The following is a 23344-nucleotide window of genomic DNA, read 5'->3' on the forward strand; positions in this document are numbered from 1 at the left end:
AGTATATAGGCTATATGTGGCAGCCAGTATATAGGCAGTATATGACAGCAAGTATATAGGCTATATTTGGCAGCCAGTATATAGGCTATATGTGGCAGCCAGTATATAGGCAGTATATGACAGCAAGTATATGGGCTATATTTGGCAGCCAATATATAGACTATATGTGGCAGCTAGTATATAGGTAGTATATGGTAGCCAGTATATAGGCTATATGTGGCAGCAAGTATATAGGCTATATGTGGCAGCCAGTATATTTGGTAGAGGAAGAACTTGGGAAGAACCATTGACCCACAAGAAGTTATTGGCTTGCTTTCTCACATATTGACATTAGTTGAACCAAGACTCAAACTGACACATACAGAGGTGAAGTGTGAGTCACTGACGAATTAATTAAAAAATTTGTATAGCTGCTCAAATACAGTATACATGTAGTGCTCATTTAAATGCATTAAGGTTATAGGTCAAGAAGCATCATTTTACAGAACAAATCAGAATCATAATGATTACAGTACTTCTAAAAATAGCACCTTCTCTAATGAAGATTTGCCTCCAAATTAGTGAAGAAAGAATCGGGAGCCATGTGTGCAGCATTACATTGGATACCACATTTTTGGAGAAACCACCAGATAAAGAGTTATGAGTGTGTTTGGGTATATTTGAAAGAAGGTTTCATTATAATGTGCATGGTGTACACAAAATCACATCAGTTATCAATTAAATTACCTCATGGCTTTTCTACCCAAATCCATCTCGCAAATACTTTGATGCAGTGTCACAGCATTAAAGAGATCAAATCACCAGAAATGGCAGAATTTTGCAAGGCAGAAAAGGTCAATGCCAAAAAGCATTCCCATTTTTGGGCATTTTTCATATGAAGAGAATGGAAACTTCAGACCGTTTCACCCAAGAATAGGTCCTCTCAATTGATAACTCACTATAATGAATGTGTTAATGATTATTTGGTAAACATATGCATTGTAGGTTACCATATTTTTTCTAGGGTGTTTTTCTGGTAATTGGTTGAAAGGCCTGAGCATGTTCCCATTCTATGATTACCGGTATGTGAAATCATGATGTGTAATGGACTTCTTTACATGGTGAGCAATAGATGTCAGCAACATTGAATCCTCTGAGTACTTATGTACTCATTTATAGGACGAGTCGAACTGCAAACTGCATAGACCCAGATCTGCCATCACATAATGCGCTGGCAGATCTGGGTCTGTGCAGAGTTTGTTAGGAGTAATCAGTAAAACAAACAACATTGACCCCAATCTGCAGGTGCATGATGCTATGGCAGATCAGGGTCTTTATTGTTTGGAGTTTGACTCAACTTATAAGTGAGTATATATGGTATTCAAGCTGCCTCGAAATAAAAAGGAAAGTAATTTAAATATTGGAGATACATGTATCATAATTGGAAAACTTTGATGAAGCTTTACAACAAGGCAGTAAAAAAAACATGGCAGATGGGATGACATTTTCATGCGATCCCATTTATTTTCCCCCTAAAAAGAAAATGCTGACCTCTTGTACTAAATGTTCACTGCCTCCACTTTAAAACTGATGCTACAAAATACAGGTATGATGTCTGCTAATGTTCCCACTGTAGATACATTAACATATGTATATACTGTATGTTTCCAGGTTCATCCAATTACCATATATACTAAAGTATAAGTTGGCTCAAAACTGTATAGACCCAGAGCCGCTTTTTGCATAATGTTAGAATACTGGATTTCACCAGCAGAACTAAAGTGTTGACTAAAATGTTGCCCAAGAATCCAGTGATGTGACTGGTTGAAATTACAAACTTCAAATTGACTAATCGAATGTGGCAAGTCTATATTTAACTTTAAGACTAAAGTTGGTAAAATTGTGGACAGATCAGTTTCAGAGGTTTTTGGTTGCAAAGCATGATTTTTTGTTTCAAACCAGTATTACATGATATGTGGCATGCTGTAAATAAGAGAAATCTTGACCATTGTCCATCCATTAAAGTTTTATGTGAAACGTTCATTTGGGCGTGCTTTAGAATTTTCTCAAAGAATTTATATTAACAGAGACCATTATACCCTGAGATTAAGATTTTATTACTTCAGGCTAATCAAAAGTGACTTTATAACACTAGTACCCTGTGATTGGTTTAAGAGGTTAGTGTTAGGACTGGTCTATCTGGAAGCTACTGGCCCATTGGATAAGCCCAGAATTGGCTGCCATGGTGTGTCCTTGGGCAAGGCAGTTTAATCTACTTGCCCATATTTGACTACCATGGTGTGTCCTTGGGCAAGGCACTTTCTTCCAATCGCCTTGGCAGTAAATAACCTGTTTGTGTTGCAGTTTCATAAAACATCACACCAAAGCATATTTTGCCATTGATTTGCTTGTACCCAACTTCAAACACCAAAGTCTTAGATCTGGAGTGCAAATAACAGCCAAATAATGCACTGATCATTTAGAGTGTGTTTTTGCTATCGATTAGTCCTAACAGACTGCACAGACCCAGATCTGCTGGCAATCAAATCTGGGCATATTTAATTTGTACCTGGATCTGACTAATACATGAGCATATATGGTAAGTTCAGCAAACAGCATGGACCTTGATGTGATAGTCCATTATGGCACTGAAAATCTGGGTCAACAGTATTTGCAGTTAGGGAGACTTATGAGCACACAGTGTGCCAATTATTTTGTTTAATAGGAAAATATTTTTGCTGTGTGAGAAGATTGATTTCATTTTACAGCAGTTCAAAATCATTTCAAGAATACAAAATAATTAAGTTTGGAAAATTACTTTATAAATATTCTAAAATAGCATTAAATGAGGAAATTTTAATTAATTCTCAAACTAAATGTTGAAAGCAAAATTACAAGATTATTTTCCATTGTGAAAAAACAAAGAGAAATGATTTTTAGATCTTGGTTTCTTTAAATATCCAGATGTTCTCCTCAGAAATTTTTATTATTATCTTCTTTACGTTACTTGTGAGAAGAATAAGATTTTATTAGAGGTCATAATTTTAGAACAGATTGAAAATAGAGCTTTCTGAAACATGAAATATATTTTATTAAACTCAGTTGGAGGGGAAAAATTAGAAATGTTAGTGACACTAGAGATTTGAGGGGAAAATTTTAGATGTTTATTTTTGTGAAACCTGATGTTGGTCCAGATAGTATTTTTTTAAACAAAAGCTGTCATACTTATGGTAATTTTTTATTTTAAAAATAATTTATGTTCCTAATCATTTAATATAAATTTGTATGTCTAAAAGATTTCCATAGAAGTGAATACAGTCAGTCCAGTATAAACTTGTCCCATTACAAATGTCAGACAAAACGATACATAAGCTTTTATATATATATATATATATATATATATATATATATATATATATATATATATATATATATATATATATATTCAGTGTTGCACTTTAAAATCACAGAAGTATTCTCTAATCAATTTCAGTTTTGAAAGCAATAATTATTTTTTGAAGTAAATACCTGTTTTGAAGTGAGTACTTTAATTCTAACATAGTGTATAAACATAACTTTCCTTTATTGATAAGAATTCATGCTGTTGACACAGTACTATAGCATAGTAGTGTCTTGCTCAGCTTCTAGGAGCAGGCTCCTATAATGATATTGGAACATTACGGCCATACAAAGCATACCAGTTATGTGAAATGCAGGCTTTTGATGTATCTGTTATACAAGAGAGATACCCCACTTTCTTGTGTCGGGAGATGAAACGGGTTCACACCATAAAACCTGTAAGTGACAAAAATGCAAGACAGCATAGACCCTGATATGCCAATATGCTACCTGCATATGATATATACCCAGTATATCATAGACCATGATATGCCATTGTGCTGCCTGCATATGATGTATACCAAATATAGCATAGACCCTGATATGCCATTGTGCTGCCTGCATATGATGTATACCAAATATAGCATAGACCCTGATATACCAATTTGATACCTGCGTATGATATATACTCAAGATAGCATAGACCCTGATATGCCATTGTGCTACCTGCATATGATATATACCCAAGATAGCATAGACCCTGATATGCCATTATGCTACCTGCATATGATATACACGCAAGATAGCATAGACCCTGATATGCCATTGTGCTATCTGCATGTGACACAAACTCAAAGAGAGCATAGACTCTGATATGCCCTTGTGCTGATCATCAAGATCTATCTTATTTGCAAAAATAATAAGTGCACCTCTCACTCAATAACTTGTGCACAACTTGGTCTAAAAGCATCAATCATAGCATAACCAAGAGCCTGAGTTAATGAGGGACCTCTGAAAAAGTAAAAAGGGAATTGGCATCAACATGAGAAAGAGGGGGCGGAGGGTTGGAATGGTTATACAGCGTTCTGCCAGTACATAATGTAAAAGTTGATCATGGTGTCATGGTCAGTGTAGTATGCAGATCATCACAAACAAAACTGGTTGTTACATCTGGAAACATGCAGTATATCATACATGTATTACTAATATATACTAACGGTCTTTCTGGTTTACTAACATGTCTCAATTTTTCTCATGCTCAACAATCAGGGTCTCCATTTAATTGTAACTCTAATGTTAAAGACATTTTTTCCAGATCCTTTTGCCATTGAATTTGATCTTTCTCACTTCTTATAAATGTTCTGTTTGTAAATGTCTCTAAAGTGAGAATTTATTTCTAATTGGTCATAACGAAATTATCCATACCACTTGTTTATTTTCTCTTCATTTTCAGTTCATTGTGTATAACTTTTAAAATTGACTTACAAATATTCTAAGCATCACTTTAAAATATTCCCTAACAGCGGTATGATTTTAAAAATCTTCACATCCCACGTGAAATGAAAATTTCACACAAAACTAACTTCTGCATTAATTTAAAGGGTGGGATGCTATTTGAGTGGTAGCTTTCATTACAATGAAAAGGGAAACAACTCTTGTTAATGTTTAGGTTTTCTTTTTCTTTGCAAGCATTGTTGCCCTTGGCATGTTAACATCATATTGGAATGTGAATCTGAACATGGAGTTATATGTTAATTTGTATTGTAATTTTAACACAGTTTTCAACATTTTTATATTGTTATTGTGAGACCAAACTTTGGGATAAACATCTACAATTTTAATATCAGTAAATTGGAATGTTTGTCCTTATTTCTGTATTTTTCATTTACAGTTAAGTTTGTCCTAGTATAACATAAAAATGTACTACTACTATTACAGGTGCTTTCAAGCTTATTTTATATTACTCCTTAATAATCATGTTTCAGTATAAGTCAGAAATATCATCCCTTTCACTTTTTTAAGCTTAATATGTCTGGCATTGTGCTAAATACAATTTCAATAATAAGAACTCGGTTATCTGGGTGTGATAACTGGATAACTGCTGCTAACAGCATTCAGTGTAATTGGATTCTTTCAACAACAACAATATATATATATATATTTATATACACACACACACACACACATATATATATATATATATATATATATATATATATATATATATATATATATATATATATATATATATATATATATATATATATATATATATATATATATGTGTGTGTGTGTGTGTAATAGTATTAAATATAATTCTATGAAACATTTTTCAATAATAAGGCCATATTTGATGATAAGACCATCACCACTTTTTCAAGAATTTAGCAAATATTTATCAGATAAAGCCATGCTGAAGAATAAGTCCTTCTTCATCTTTTCCAAAAATACAAAAAAAATTACACTTAGGCTTATCTCAGGAAAAACAATGATCAAATTAACAGCAACATTAATAACAATAATTGTAACTAGTTGTCCAAAATTAATTGTAATGGTATACTATACCCTCATTGTAATGGTGTATTATACCCTAATTGGAATGGTAGACTATACCCACATTGTAATGGTGTATTATACCCTAATTGGAATGGTATACTATACCCTCATTGTAATGGTGTATTATACCCTAATTGGAATGGTATACTATACCCTCATTGTAATGGTGTATTATACCCTAATTGTAATGGTGTATTATACCCTAATTGGAATAGTATATTTTATACCTTAATTGTAATGGTAGACTATACCCACATTATAATGATATACCCTAATTGTAATGGTACACTATACCCACATTATAATGATATACCCTAATTGTAATGGTACACTATACCCAAATTGTAATGGGATATACTATACTATTCCCTAAATGTAATGGTATGATATAGCCAAATTGTAATGGTATACTATACCCTAATTGTAATGGTGTATTATACCCTAATTGTAATGGCAGGCTATACACTTATTGTAATGGTATCATATATCCAAATTGTAATGGTATAATATACCCTGATTGTAATGGTATTGTTACAAACCAGGGGTCTTTACTTGGCTGTGCAGTGTCAAACCCTGGCACGATTCCTGCTAGAAGTCATAAGTTTACCCCAAATTTTCAAAGACTTCCATACAATTTCAGTTGTAAATTAGAAAGCCCGATGTGTCCATTCTACACATAAATTTTACTCTAATCAATGCAAGACCACAGATAAAACAACCTGCCAGATATCCACCAACCTCACACCCACATGGCCTCTCGTCATGTTATGTTTTTGTACCTCCAGCAATTCTCGCCATAGAAACTATACAACTCTCCCCTAACACAGGGAACTATTTTAACTCCGCCACCCTAGGCCAGTCAACCCATGGTTTCCAGGCACATTTCACCAGTACAGCTGCATCACCTTTGCCACCATGGTGACATAAACAGTATCTGCTGAGTCCCTTCTTATTGGTTCCATAGTGTAATTTACTGATTTCCTATCATAAATACTGCCACTGCAGTCACACTACTAATGTACACCAGTAGAATTTAGTAAGGACTTTATTATTCCATAGACACTCTTTCATTTTGGACCTGAATCCACTGCTAGTGAACCATGGCATCATGGAAACTCACTAAAACTTTACTCTGTGATGTTTGCTTCTAGTAATTGGCTAATTATTTTGGACAAAGGAATATCTCTATTGCACCAAATTCCAATAATCAGACAAGTAATCACAAAAATCTAAGAATTCCTTTAAACGGGGCGCTACAACCAAATTTCCATACTCCAAATTTATTACATTACCCCAGCCTTTAAAAAGATCACTCAACCTCAAGTGACACAAACATCACACTTCTGTGGTCTAATAAAAATTGATGACTTTCCCCAAAATCAACCACCAACCTGATTAATGATTCCCAAAGATGGTTAAGACAAAACTCTGAATCAATGGACATGTTCCTATTAGCCGGTGACTCAACATCTGCAACTAAACTTTTTTTTCTTCTTCTCAATCACTAATTGACTAAATGTCAACAATAAACACAAATTAACCAAACTGAATCCAACATGACAATGTTCCAATAAGTTATTCAGGTTTAAACTCGCTCAAAACAATCTTCGGAATTTGCTGCAGGAAAGACTTTTCTTCACATAGGTCTCTAACAACAAGACAACAAATGTAACACAGGACCATTCCTGTTTACCCCCACACCAAAAAAAAAACAGGTCTGGAGTTTGTGTTTCCACCAGGATACACATCTCCCAATAGACTTGAGTACACCTGTACACAATATTTTTTCCGACTCTGTGTCAGCCAATCCTATCTTCTTACAACTCACTACTATAACTCACTACTAATGGACCAATGCTACAGCAACTGAACATAACCATAAGAAAATCCACTCCCAAAAGCAACAGTTTGGAACACCATCACATAAACAATTCAACTATACTGTGGTGTGCAATACCATTACTTCATGCTACGAATTAATTATTAAGTGCTATGAATTGTCCTTCGGAACTTCCCAAGTGGACACTATTCCATCCAAGCAGACCAGTCAAACTATGCATGATGGAAACCACACTGGACAATTATGATTGTCAAGATGGTAGCAAACAATTTTTAAAATACACTGTACAAAGCGATTTCCAACTGGCAAGTCGCTAGCAGGTCAACGAAAAGATAACACAAAACCCTTCTTGTGTACAACGAGGTTAGAGAATGCGTTCTTCCATGAATAACACATCTCTTACAAACCTCAGAAACAAGCCAACTATTACTTCAATGCCAAACTGGCGCAACACACATTGTCGTCCACAGACCAATGCTAGAGACATGACACTGCCTCAATCACTGTTCACCATGTGTACTAACTCTACGGGGATAAAAAAAAAAAAACAGTCCACTAACCTCCAAACAATAATATATACATACCACCACCTTCCCTTCTCAATTTAGCTTTGCTTCACTCCAAGCACAACCCAAACAAATAGATCTAATGTACCAAACTCTGGATTCAAGCAGCAAACAACTTCTAAAACTATTTTGAATTAACGCTGCACATGATCAATATATACAATGTATCCATAAGAACATTTAAAAAAAATAAACATCTGTCATCACATAATTAATTCACTAGAATCACACTGTTTACACAGCTGATGGGCGCAGATTAATGTAATTCTAACTGCGCGGCTTTTGTATCTCAACCCGTTTGACTATTTGTCCTATACCCAACCAATTAATAATCATGGGGAAACGATTAATACCCTCCCATTAAAATTTATATCGCCACTTCTGTTGGCTAGGCAAATGTGCCCGATATCAAATTTTCATGTTTCCATACTGAACATTTTGCAGTAAATGGTGTTTTTATTAAATCAGTCCCAAAATATAGCAACAATATGAAACTTTTGTATGTTTTTCGAACTGGATTAGTGTTTTGCTTCTTCCTAAATAGTCATGTACCTAAAAGGTTTAGGCAATGCACCAAGAGCGCGTGCATTATTCTTTTAAAGGGGCACTATCGCCCATTACAGTTTCAAGGGACTCATTCTAATTGTTCATTTTGGAGATGTTTTTTCAATGCTTCCAAGATATACATTTTATGGCGACATGATTCGCCCTTTGCAAACAGTGGTACCGATGTACCCATTACAGCGCACTATGCACCATTAAAATTCCAACCCCCAAATTTGGGCGCTATAACCAAATGCACATACAGATTTATTACAGTATAATATACCCAAATTAGAATGGTATAATATACCCTAATTGTAATGGCATATACCCAGATTGTAATTGTATAATATACCTTAATTGTTATTGTATAATATACCCTAATTATAATGGCATACTATACGTTAAGTGTAATTGTTTAATATACCCTAATTGTAATGGTATACTTTATCCTAATTTATATAGTACACTATACCTTGATTGCTATAGTATACTATATCCTAATGATAATGGCATACTATACCCTGAACTTGGGTCTGTTTAGTTTAGCGCAATTTAGTACACAACTGTAGTGGTATATTATACTTTAAAATTGGGTCTGTTTTAGTACAGTGCATTTTTAGTATAATATATTTAGTTCTACTGGACAGACATAGACCAGAAGAGCTTATCAAATGGTCTCTTCATCATCCATGGGTTATATCATCTATTGCCCATACATCTGTCAACACAAGAGTTTTACTGCTACTCCTCCTAAACTACTTGGAGGATTGCCTTGAAACCTTACACATAACATTCATCCCAAGGTCTAGTTGGTTCTGCATGAAAATAGTGCTGCATGGACATCCAAATGTAGCCACCACAGTGGCTGTCTTGAAAATCTTGTTAAGTACACTTAAATGGAGAGTCATTTTGACATGGGGTTTTCATCAGAAGGGTTCTTGTGGTGTTTTGTTGGTCCTTAATGAAAATAACTAAGCCTCAATGTGGATACCATTATGGCTTTATTGATAAAATTATAATCTCTACTTCTTCCAAATGAATTGTGATGTCAACACGTGGTTTTCACCAGTAGACTTATTATGATACCTCATTGGTCCTTAATGAAAATGGTGCCAGTCATATATCCAATATGGCTGCCACAATGACCATCTTAAAAATCTTGCTACAACTTCCCCAGAATGGATGATTATTTTTAAATAGGGTTCTAAGAAAAGTTTGTTAATGATGTCTGCTTTGTCCAAAATGAAAATGGTGCCAAGCTGAAATGAGAATGGTTTCTATCAGACCTACAGTATATTGCCATGGCAATAGTACATAAAAAATTTTTTATATCTTCTCCTGATCAGGTGCTTCTATAGACATGGGGTTTTCACAGAGAAATTTCTTGTGATACCTAGTGGTCTGAAATAAAATAAAAAATTAAAGGACAGACAAGCAGTTTTGTTTTGGATTCCAGGAAATTTTTTTTAGCCAGTAGAGAGTATCACTCCCTATAATATAGTATTGGGACTGGTCAGCCTGGTGTCAGGATAATGTGACTGGGTGGGACATCATGCTACATGCTGGATGCCCCAGTGCTAGACATCACTATAAACTGTTACACTACAGACATCTTAGCGATATGACTGAAAAATTGTTAAAGCTACGTTAAAAATCCAAATCACACACACACTCTCCCTATAATAAAAAAACCCTCTCTTCTGTAACAAAATTGTGTGGGCAAAAAATAAATGTAATTTTTAGCTATTGATGGTTTGTGAAAAAATAGTCTTTATAAAATTTTGAGACATTACCTGTTTCAAAAGATTACTCTTTATTTTATATGTTGAGTAAAGCCTAACTAATTTATAACTAGTACCTGACTAAAAATAGCATAGATCCATATCTTCCGTTGCATAATGCGCTGGCAGATACGTGTCTGTGGTTGTTCATAGGTGCATGGCAAACATTGGTAAATGCAGAAATTTCAGGCCCTATTGTTGTAGAACAGTTAAAGCATAAAATTTGAAATTGTACTCAAAGTACCAGATTGAAAAGATCATGCTTTGTATATCGTAATATCATTGAAAGTTTGTGTGTGTATTGGGATTCAGACTACAAGACAATGTGAACATTTTCTTAATTTAACTTGATGCAGAGAGTAATTTTAGAAAATCACAGGATTTGAAATTTGAGAATGAGTTCTTTTTTTTGTGCTGAAAAAGTTCCATATCAGTGGGGCCTGGTTTTCAGAGCTTTCTCAATTTTTTCTCCCATTATAAACAAGAAAGCATGTTTTCCCATATTTTCCATATTTTCTTTCAGTGCTTTTAGCAGTGCTACATTTCTTCTGTTTCTCCATTCATATATGCATTATTAATTGATATGCCTTCTAATTAACACACTTCCACATCAACAAGATTTGACAGTTGGGAATAAACAATTTTGGTAGGTCATTCAAAATAACACATTTGAGTCTTGATTGTATAAATCTCTATAATCCATAGCTTTTAAGAATCTCAGCCAACGCCATGTTGCTAAATTATTTCTGATATATAAAGACTCGATAATTTGAACTTCCATTTGTTGGAACAATTATAACTTTCTCAGATGTTTTCTAATTCTGTATAATCTTATCCAACATTCTGGTTTATTTGATGATTGTGAGGGGAATAATTTATTAGGTTAACATGACTTGACTGTACTGAAACTAAACTTTTACAGTTTATTCACAGAATGTTGATTGTGACATTTCTTAAAATTTGCAATGAAAATGGATTATGCAAAAATTGTATTCAAGCTTAAGACCGTTGCTACTTTATAATTGCTTCCCATCCGATGGTATTTGATACTCTCTATATCAAATCTCTCAGTACCTAATGAAAATATTACTTCACTAAAATGCTAATTGTACTAAATTTACAAACATTTAGTTTCACAAAATATTATGATTCAAACTTTTTCTTTAAAAATTAAGTCAGATATACACTGTTCTTCCTTGTTGCAATAAATATACTAATGTACTCACTGGGCGATTGTTGGTTCAAAATAATAATACAAATTTATACACGTGTACAGTCATAAGTTTAGTGTAATTCATTTTTGGAACAGTGTATTGTGGCACTGTACTCAGGATCTATCCTTGAACTGAAAATTATGGGGGAATATCTAATCTACAGTTGAAGAAAAGAGAATCTTCTGAATGTAAGATATAATGAAGAAATAATGGTAAGACTTGAAAATATGGTGTGAGATTTTACACTCGTTTGGTTGATTCTTGGGTACAATGTTTTGTTTTTAATTAGTGTACATTGTGCAATCATGTATTCTGGAATAGATTCTGAGTACCACAGGTATGCAATATGATAGATATATCATGGTTAAAAGATTGTGTGCATCATCACACCACTTTACACTTTGCCACAGTGTTACTAACTGCTTGGTGCCACCGAATGGTGTACCGTAATTTTATATCCCACACATTACAGCACAGAGTTGTAAGGCTAATTTCACTGAGTGCTGTCAATTTTCTCTTTAAAATTCATTGGTTTCTCCACACAATTGCTGTGCAATGCAGATATGCAGAAACACAGTGCAAAATGTTCACAATTTCTTAAGCTTACAATGCAGGCCTTATAATCAGTATTACAAAACACCAAACTTAAGCTGTGTGCATCCTGGCATTAGGTTCAGTGTAAGACTTACATGTATTGTAATGATAAAGGTAAATGAGCCATGAAATTTTAAGTTTGATAGCAAGGCAAATGTTTTACAAACTTACAGGTTTAATTGAATTCTTTGAGAAATATATGTTAGAAAATTATTTAAATTTTCTCAAATTCTGACGCTCTACTGTAGTTTCACTCTTCTACATTCAGGAAGAAACAAAATCATGTATCCCAATAGATGCATATACATGTCATATAAATGTCATATACATGTCATATACATGTCATATAAATGTCATATACATGTCATATACATGTCATATAAATGTCACATACATGTCATATACATGTCATATAAATGTCATATACATGTCATATAAATGTCATATACATGTCATATACATGTCATATAAATGTCATAACTTCATACATTCAGAATCATACACCAAAGGTCAGAGGAAAAAGAATAATGAAATAAGTTAATGAAATATGTGTGTTTGGCAATAAGCTAACACTTGATATGACCATCCCTCACCTTTATAAAATTTTGTTAACAATTTATTCCTTTTATTAAGAAAACTGTTTTGTTTCCCCCATTAACAAATTTGCATTAGTGTCCCCCTCTCCTTGGACTTAATATATATAAGATAAATACTGTGTATACCATATGGCCACTGCTTAAAAAAGTACACAGCTTACCGTAATTTATTCCATGATAAGCTCATGCTCCATTTTTACAATAGTTTGGACAATGTTTACCAAGCATATCTTTGTCTGGTAAGAAGTCTGCCTTTTACTTTTTGAGTAATTTATTGGGCTGGCACTCTGGTCTTATCTTGGAATAAATAATGGCAAATACCAACACTATCCTTTATCTAGAAATCACTTTATATTTGAAAGATGACTGGTTTTTTTAATTATTTTTTTGCAGAATGTGAAAGATGATGGCACACATATATGGAGACTGAAACATTTCAATAGGCCAGCATACTGTAACCTGTGTTTGAACATGTTGGTTGGGTTGGGGAAGCAGGGTCTTTCTTGTACATGTAAGATTTATCTTTCTGTGGTGTACATTAAAAAATCCATATTCAATGATAATTACTTGTGAAAGGTATGAGCATTCAGCTTTATAAACATTTTTTTACTTAGCTAAGGGTGCAAGCAGTATAGAATCACTACAAAATGTATAGGCTGGTGTGTGCTACTGGTAGTTGAATATCTCTGTCACCAAGAAAGAGTCATTACACAGAAAGGTATGGTAATAAGTACCTGTCAGTAATTGTCTATCCATCCCAAAGTAAGAGCCGTTACACAGAAAGGTATGGTAATAAGTACCTGTCAGTAATTGTCTATCCATCCCAAAGTAAGAGCCGTTACACAGAAAGGTATGGTAATAAGTACCTGTCAGTAATTGTCTATCCATCCCAAAGCCGTTACACAGAAAGGTAAAGTAGAGAGTACTGTACCTTGTTGATAATTGTCTATCCATCCCCAAGTAAGAGTCATTACACAGAAAGGTAAAGTAGAGGGTACCTTATTGATAATTGTCTATCCATCCCCAAGCAAGTGTCATTACACAGAAAGGTAAAGTAGAGAGTACCATGTTGGTAATTGTATATCCATCCCCAAGTAAGAGTCATTACACAGAAAGGTAAAGTAGAGAGTACCTTGTTGATAATTGTCTATCCATCCTCAAGCAAGAGTCATTACACAGAAAGGTATGGTAATAAGTACCTGTCAGTAATTGTCTATCCATCCCAAAGCCGTTACACAGAAAGGTAAAGTAGAGAATACCTTGTTGGTAATTGTATATCCATCCCCAAGTAAGAGTCATTACACAAAAAGGTATAGTAGAGGGTACCTTGTTGATAATTGTCTATCAATCCCCAAGCAAGTGTCATTACACAGAAAGGTAAAGTAGAGAGTACCATGTTGGTAATTGTATATCCATCCCCAAGTAAGAGTCATTACACAGAAAGGTAAAGTAGAGAGTACCTTGTTGATAATTGTCTATCCATCCTCAAGCAAGAGTCATTACACAGAAAGGTAAAGTAGAGAGTACCTTGTTGATAATTGTCTATCCATCCCCAAGCAAGAGTCATTACACAAAAAGGTAAAGTAAAGAGTACCTAGTCAGTAATTGTCTATCCATCCCTAAGTAAGAGGCATTACACAGAAAGGTAAATTAGAGAGTACCTTGATAATTGTCTATCCATCCCCAAGCAAGAGTCATTACACAGAAAGGTAAAGTAGAGAATACCTTGTTGGTAATTGTCTATCCATCCCCAAGCAAGAGTCATTACAGAGAAAGGTAAAGTAGAGAATACCTTGTTGGTAATTGTCTATCCATCCCCAAGCAAGAGTCATTACACAGAAAGGTAAAGTAGAGACTACCTTGTCGGTAATTGTCTATCCATCCCCAAGTAAGAGTCATTACACAAAAAGGTAAAGTAGAGAGTACCTTGTTGATAATTGTCTATAAAGTGACATCTAGTGAGTATTTAAAATATTGCTGTAAAATTATCATTTAAAAATTTACTTATACAGACAAATTATTATGGTTTGTGATTCGTAAATCCAAACAGATTGTTCCTTTTCAGCATTAGTGCCAGTGATGAGTATGTCTGTAATCTTAGTGTAAGTGATGAGTATGTCTCTAAAAAAAGATATAAGTGATGAGTATCTCTATGGACATTAATGTAATCAATGAGTATGTCTATAAACATTAGTGTGATCAATGAGTATGTCTATAGACATTAATGTAGTCAGTGAGTATGTCTATAAACATTAATGTAATCAGTTAGTTTGTCTATAAATATTAGTGTAATCAGTGAGTATGTCTATAAACAGTAGTGTAATCAGTAAGTCTATAAACATTAAAGTGATGAGCATGTCTACAACCATTTGTGTAAGTGACAAGAATGTCTATAAACAGTAGCGTAATTGATGAGTATGTCCATAAACATTAAAGAGATGAATATGTATATAAACTTAAAGTGACAGATATGTCTATAAACATATGTGTAATTGATGAGTATGTCTATAAACATTAATGCAAGTGATGAGTATGTCTATAAATGTTGTTGTAGGGTTTAAACACATTTTTCAGCACAAGATAGACTATGCAGGGTAGCCAGTATAAATGGTGGTGGGAAAACCCTGGAAAGAGCCACCAACCCATGAAAATCTACTGACAAGCTTTCTCACATATCCATGTTAGCCGAACGTGAGACTCGAACTCACGCAGACAGAGGTGAAATGGCAATGATCCATCATGGTGAATGCTTTAGACCACTCAGACACTTAGGGCCCCCTATAGACATTAATGTAAGTGATGAGTATGTCTATAAACATTAGTACAGTCAATGAGTATGTCTATAAACATTAGTACAGTCAATGAGTATGTCTATAAACATTAGTACAGTCATTGAGTATGTCTATAAACATTAGTACAGTCAATGAGTATGTCTATAAACTTTAGTGTAATTGATGAGTATATCACTGAACATTAGTAGAGTCAGTGAGTATATCTATAAACATTAGTGTAATCAATGAATATGTCTATTAACATTAGTATAAGTGATGAGTATATATCATTCAACATTAGTGTAATTGATAAGTATATCATTGAACATTAGTACAGTCAATGAGTACATCTATTAACATTAGTGTAATCAACGAGTATGTCTATTAACATTAGTGTAAGTGATGAGTATATATCATTCAACATCAGTCTAATTGATGAGGATGTCTATAAACATTAGTGTATCATTCAACATTAGTAAAGTCAATGAGTATGTCTATAAACATTAGTGTATCATTCAACATTAGTAAAGTCAATGAGTATGTCTATAAACATTGGTGTAAGTGATGAGTATATCATTCAACATTAGTGCAATCGATGAGTACATCTATAAACATTAGTACAGTCAGTGAGTATGTCTATAAACATTAGTAAAGTCAATGAGTATGTCTATAAACATTAGTAAAGTCAATGAGTATGTCTATAAACTTTAGTGTAATTGATGAGTATATCATTGAACATTAGTGTAAGTGATGAGTATGTCTATAAACATTAGTGTAAGTGATGAATATGTCTATAAAAGTGTTAGTGAAAAGGATGTCTATAAGCATTAGTGTAAGTGATGAATATGTCTATAAAAGTGTTAGTGAAAAGGATGTCTATAAGCATTAGTGTAAGTGATGAGTATTTCGGTAAACATTAGTGTAATTGATAAGTATGTCTATAAACATTAAAGAGATGAGTATGTCTATAAACATTAGTGTAAGTGATAAGTATTTCTGTAAACAGTGTACAGTGGAACCCCGCTATAACGCGCCTCGCCATAACGCGAATTCGGATATAACGCGGTCGTAGCATGGCTCCCGAAATTTCGTATATTCATTCACACATGGAGAAAAAAATTTGGAGAAAAGTAAAAAAAAACAAAACAAATTAACTTCATTTTGGGCATGAGATTAGTTGTGACTTTTAAAATAATATGATCGTGGCATGGTTCCTGAAATTTGAAATTCATTTACGTGTATTTTTATCGGACCGTGAAAATATTTGTTTAAGGTACGAGAAATAGTGTGTAAAACGTTTATTATAATTTGGTGGAAGAATTCGCGTATGACTTTTAATAATAAACGATCGGAACTTAACAATTTATCCTGGTTCTTTAAGTGATTTTGGAGAAGTGATCGTGTATGAATTCTAAAATAATACGATATATATAACGTACGAGAAATAGTGTGTACAACGCTTGGCTTCTGAAATTTATCAATTTGAACAGGTTGTGGTGAAGCTCCGTATTCTACTCTAGAAGAGAAAACTGGTTTCATTAGGTTTTTGAATTGTTAAGCCGAAGTAAACATTATCGGAAGTGTTACTTATTACGGATCCATGAGTAAAGCCAGTAAATCGTCTTTGTGATTGTCTTCCATGAATTCTGTATACAGTCGTTGCTCAAACAATAGCCGACATGGGCTTCTTATTTAACTGCAATCACAGCCAAGCAGCAGACAAAGTTGTGGTTGATACAAGAGGTTGCACAATTTAATAAACATCAAAGGACGAAAGCCGCCAACATGTATGCTGTGCTTGGCGGTGCGATCAAACAACAAACAGTTGAAAGTAAATAATATCCACTTTATTATCTGTAAATTAAAAGGGTATGAAATTGTACATCCGTTCAGCTTAATTTTGTTTTATATAAAAAGTGATTCGTAACCATTGCAGGCCTTCATTACTTAGTTATTGAGCTTTATCTGTGTACGTTGTTTGCTTATATAAAAAAAATATTTTACTGTTATGGAAAAGCAAGTTCAAAAACGCAAGTCGTTTTCTGCTAAAGAGAAACTGTATGCCCTAGATCAACTAAAGAAGGGCAAACAACATTTCAGTACACTAACAGCAAGAATGCTTGGATGAATAGCTCCATATTTGACGACTGGTTTCACAAAACATTCGTTCCAGATGTTCGGGCTCATTTACGAAAACTCAAGCTGGAGGAAAAAGCTCTCCTCCTGCTGAATAATTGCCCTGCCCACCCCCCAGCGGAAAATCTTGTCAGCAGTGATGGCAAGATCAAAGTTTCGTACCTCCCGAAAAACACTACGTCAGAAATCCAGCCACTTGACCAAGGCATAATTTCCGTATTTAAACAAAATTATCGCCGTGAAATGATAAAGGGAATGGTAGCAGATAATAACGCATCCGTCGACACATCATTGGCATTACTCAACTTAAAAGAAGTATTAATTTAGCAGTTTTCACATGTTTCTTTCGATGTTCACAAAATCTGAAATAAAAGTTATTTGCACGCTGAAATCATGCGTTGATTGTTAATTATTCTTGCAGTTGTCGCATATGATAAAATTTTAGCGGTATGAAATTTGTACAGACACCGTATGTAGACCCGGGAATAGCTGCATGCAATGACCGTACGATATCAGACGGCAAGTAAATGGTTTCAATATTTTGTTCATCCTATATTTTACACGACGAATTCAGACTATTACAAAATTATTGAATATTTTAAATCTGTACGATTTTCAATGAAATTACATCCATTATGGATGAACTGCATGCCACGACGGCACGGTAGCATACGGTGTTGATACACTTTTCATGATATAGCGATAGTCTGGTATTATCGGTCAATCTGTATTATCGTTCAAACAAATAAAAATTAGTAAATGTTTTTAATGCACAGTAATAACCTATAAATATATTAACCTTCGATTATTTTGAATATATCTTAATTAATGCATTCCAGTTAATATTCATCTGATGATAAGCCGACTTTTGATCATTGTACATGTATACACGTATATGTTCTCGGAAAAAAAAGTTAAATATTGTAAAACCCCGCATTAACGCGACCCCGCTTTTAACGCGATCCGATTTTATGGACCCCGATCATCGCGTTATAGCGGGGTTCCACTGTAATTGATAAATATGTCTATAAACAGTGTAATTGATGAGTATTTCTGTAAACATTAGTGTAATTGATGAATATGTCTATAAACATTAATGTAAGTGATGAGTATGTCTGAAACATTAAAGTAACAAGTATGTCTATAAAGATTGAAGTGTTGAGTATGTCTGCAAACATTTGTATAAATGACGAGTTTGTTTCTAAACATTAGTATAAGTGATGAGTACACTGTATGTCAATAAAAGTGTAAGTGACGGTATGTCTATAAGCATTAGTGTAAGTGACAAGTATGTCTGTAAGCATTAGTGTAAGTGACAGTATGTCTATGAGCATTAGTGTAAATGACAAGTATGTCTGTAAGCATTAGTGTAAATGACAAGTATGTCTATAAGCATTAGTGTAAGTGACAAGTATGTCTGTAAGCATTAGTGTAAGTGATGAGTACGTCTATAAAAGTGTAAGTGACAGTATGTCTATAAGCATTAGTGTAAATGACAAGTATGTCTATAAGCATTAATGTAAATGACAAGTATGTCTGTAAGCATTAGTGTAAATGACAAGTATGTCTGTAAGCATTAGTGTAAGTGACAAGTATGTCTGTAAGCATTAGTGTAAGTGACAAGTATGTCTGTAAGCATTAGTGTAAGTGACAAGTATGTCTGTAAGCATTAGTGTAAGTGACAAGTATGTCTGTAAGCATTAGTGTAAATGACAAGTATGTCTGTAAGCATTAGTGTAAGTGACAAGTATGTCTGTAAGCATTAGTGTAAGTGACAAGTATGTCTGTAAGCATTGGTGTAAGTGACAAGTATGTCTGTAAGCATTAGTGTAAGTGACAAGTATGTCTGTAAGCATTAGTGTAAGTGATGAGTACATCTATAAAAGTGTAAGTGACAGTATGTCTATAAGCATTAAGAGGTTAGTGTTAGGACTGGTCGGCCTGGTGTCAGGATAATGTGACTGGGTGGGACATCATGCTGCATGTCTGCGGCATGATGCCCCAGTGCTAGACATTACTATAAACTGTCACACTGCAGACATCGTAGCGATATGACTGAAACATTGTTAAAGCTATGTTAAAAATCCAAATCACACACACACACTCATGTGACATAGGAATATGTTGAGGCCATCTGGCCAAGACATATCTATATCGCTTATCAGGTGAGTTCTCTCAAATAACACTGAACAGAACATGAATAAGTTTTGTTGTTACGATGTACAACCTCATTTATGCTTCTCAAAAAAACTATACAGTGGTGTTGGAATTCAAAGCAGATTAAGATTCCTGCAAGCTGGATTTGGTACATCTAAAAATATATTGACTCATAGAGGTTATTGAAAACACCTGAATAGTTCCAGGCTGGATATGCAATAGGGAAATAAAGACTGAACTAATGGCAGATCAACTGTGAAGACTAAATATTTATATAATATTCTTTTATTATTATATTTTCTTTCATAAAACTATGATAAATTTGTTGATAGAACTTTATCTGATCTTAAATTTTTAAAGTTACTAATATATATATATATATATATATATATATATATATATATATATATATATATATATATATATATATATATATATATATATATATATATTCAACATACATTAAAAATAACATGGCATTGGTATAGAGCCAATTGATATACCAATACTGTTGTTACATGTTATATCAAATTGTGATCCGCCCATGGCACGATAATATGAATATATAAACATTTTTCAACTGCAGGCCTATAGATCAATGATGAATTTCCACTCATTAATCATTAATGATGTATGAAAATAATGATAAAAAGTAGTAATAGTCCACGTTTTCTAAAGGAATTTAAAATGTTACACAATTTCATCGCAATCGTTTCTATTTTCTGTTCCCCTATCCCCAATCATGCATAAGGGGCAACATATGCAGAAATATGTAGTGAGAGAGAAAAACACTTTGGGTTGGATGAAAACCTTAAAGCTGATCTTGCACCAAGTAACCTACAAGAATATGGTTAGTTGTGATGGTATTTTTACACTTTCCTTGGGATCTACCTACAGTGTTCATACTATCATTGATACATAGTTGATCTTGCACCAAGTAACCTACAAGAATATGGTTAGTTGTGATGGTATTTTTACACTTTCCATGGGATCTATCTGCAGTGTTCATAATATCATTGATACATAGTTGATTTTGCACCAAGTAACCTACAAGAATATGGTTAGTTGTGATGGTATTTTTACACTTTCCGTGGGATCTATCTACAGGGTTCATAATATCATTGATACATAGTTGATCTTGCACCAAGTAACCTACAAGAATATGGTTAGTTGTGATGGTATTTTTACACTTTCCGTGGGATCTATCTACAGTGTTCATAATATCATTGATACATAGTTGATCTTGCACCAAGTAACCTACAAGAATATGGTTAGTTGTGATGGTATTTTTACCCTTTCCTTGGGATCTATCTACAGTGTTCATAATATCATTGATACATAGTTGATCTTGCACCAAGTAACCTACAAGAATATGGTTAGTTGTGATGGTATTTTTACCCTTTCCTTGGGATCTATCTACAGTGTTCATAATATCATTGATACATAGTTGATCTTGCACCAAGTAACCTACAAGAATATGGTTAGTTGTGATGGTATTTTTACACTTTCCTTGGGATCTATCTACAGTGTTCATACTATCATTGATACATAGTTGTGATGGTATTTTTACACTTTCCTTGGGATCTATCTATAGTGTTCATACTATCATTGATACATAGTTGTGATGGTATTTTTACACTTTCCTTGGGATCTATCTACAGTGTTCATAATATCATTGATACATAGTTGATCTTGCACCAAGTAACCTACAAGAATATGGTTAGTTGTGATGGTATTTTTACACTTTCCTTGGGATCTATCTACAGTGTTCATACTATCATTGATACATAGTTGTGATGGTATTTTTACCCTTTCCTTGGGATCTATCTACAGTGTTCATACTATCATTGATACATAGTTGTGATGGTATTTTTACACTTTCCTTGGGATCTATCTACAGTGTTCATACTATCATTGATACATAGTTGTGATGGTATTTTTACACTTTCCTTGGGATCTATCTACAGTGTTCATAATATCATTGATACATAGTTGATCTTGCACCAAGTAACCTACAAGAATATGGTTAGTTGTGATGGTATTTTTACACTTTCCTTGGGATCTATCTACAGTGTTCATAATATCATTGATACATAGTTGATCTTGCACCAAGTAACCTACAAGAATATGGTTAGTTGTGATGGTATTTTTACCCTTTCCTTGGGATCTATCTACAGTGTTCATACTATCATTGATACATAGTTGTGATGGTATTTTTACACTTTCCTTGGGATCTGTCTATAGTGTTCATACTATCATTGATACATAGTTGTGATGGTATTTTTACACTTTCCTTGGGATCTATCTACAGTGTTCATAATATCATTGATACATAGTTGATCTTGCACCAAGTAACCTACAAGAATATGGTTAGTTGTGATGGTATTTTTACACTTTCCTTGGGATCTATCTACAGTGTTCATACTATCATTGATACATAGTTGTGATGGTATTTTTACCCTTTCCTTGGGATCTATCTACAGTGTTCATACTATCATTGATACATAGTTGTGATGGTATTTTTACACTTTCCTTGGGATCTATCTACAGTGTTCATACTATCATTGATACATAGTTGTGATGGTATTTTTACACTTTCCTTGGGATCTATATACAGTGTTCATACTATCATTGATACATAGTTGTGATGGTATTTTTACACTTTCCTTGGGATCTATCTACAGTGTTCATACTATCATTGATACATAGCTGTGATGGTATTTTTACACTTTCCTTGGGATCTATCTACAGTGTTCATAATATCATTGATACATAGTTGTGATGGTATTTTTACACTTTCCTTGGGATCTATCTACAGTGTTCATACTATCATTGATACATAGTTGTGATGGTATTTTTACACTTTCCTTGGGATCTATCTACGGTGTTCATAATATCATTGATACATAGTTGCAATAGCTGGTCAACACTAAGTTAAATTTGTCGGTTAATGTTTTATTGTTGTTGTTTTTAAACCTATTATGTTGCTCCAAAAAATGATTATTATTAATTAAATATGAAAATAACCAAACAGTCCCCCTCCCCAGACCATCATAGCAAGATACGGGTGAAAATGCATGAAAATATGAGCATTGGGGATTTTCGCTTGTGTCATATGATGATATCTCTGGACTATGAATGATGGTAAAGTTAAGTCAAACCATCCAAAGGGGAGAGAGAGAGAGAGAATTTTATGGTCAGTAGTATTGTTAATTAAAGCAGAATAATAACTTAAATCAACTGTAAATATATTAAAATGTTTTAATTAC

General features: G+C 33.7%; 1 protein-coding gene across 5 annotated transcripts in view; it reads left to right on the forward strand.

The window, feature by feature from the left end:
* Positions 1 to 23344, forward strand: part of LOC149791443 (diacylglycerol kinase beta-like) — a 264102-nt gene that overhangs the window by 156630 nt on the left and 84128 nt on the right. For 3 of the 5 annotated variants that reach the window (XM_089969976.1, XM_089969977.1, XM_089969980.1), the window contains exon 10: positions 13403 to 13522. In XM_089969976.1, coding sequence (XP_089826102.1) covers positions 13403 to 13522 — 120 coding nt within the window. The remainder of the gene's footprint in view (positions 1 to 13402; positions 13523 to 23344) is intronic. The other 2 variants (XM_089969978.1, XM_089969979.1) reach the window with 1 other exon arrangement.

Source organism: Sinohyriopsis cumingii, chromosome 9 (assembly GCF_028554795.1).
Source record: "Sinohyriopsis cumingii isolate HCF-2022 chromosome 9, ASM2855479v2, whole genome shotgun sequence".
Classification (NCBI taxonomy): domain Eukaryota; kingdom Metazoa; phylum Mollusca; class Bivalvia; order Unionida; family Unionidae; genus Sinohyriopsis; species Sinohyriopsis cumingii.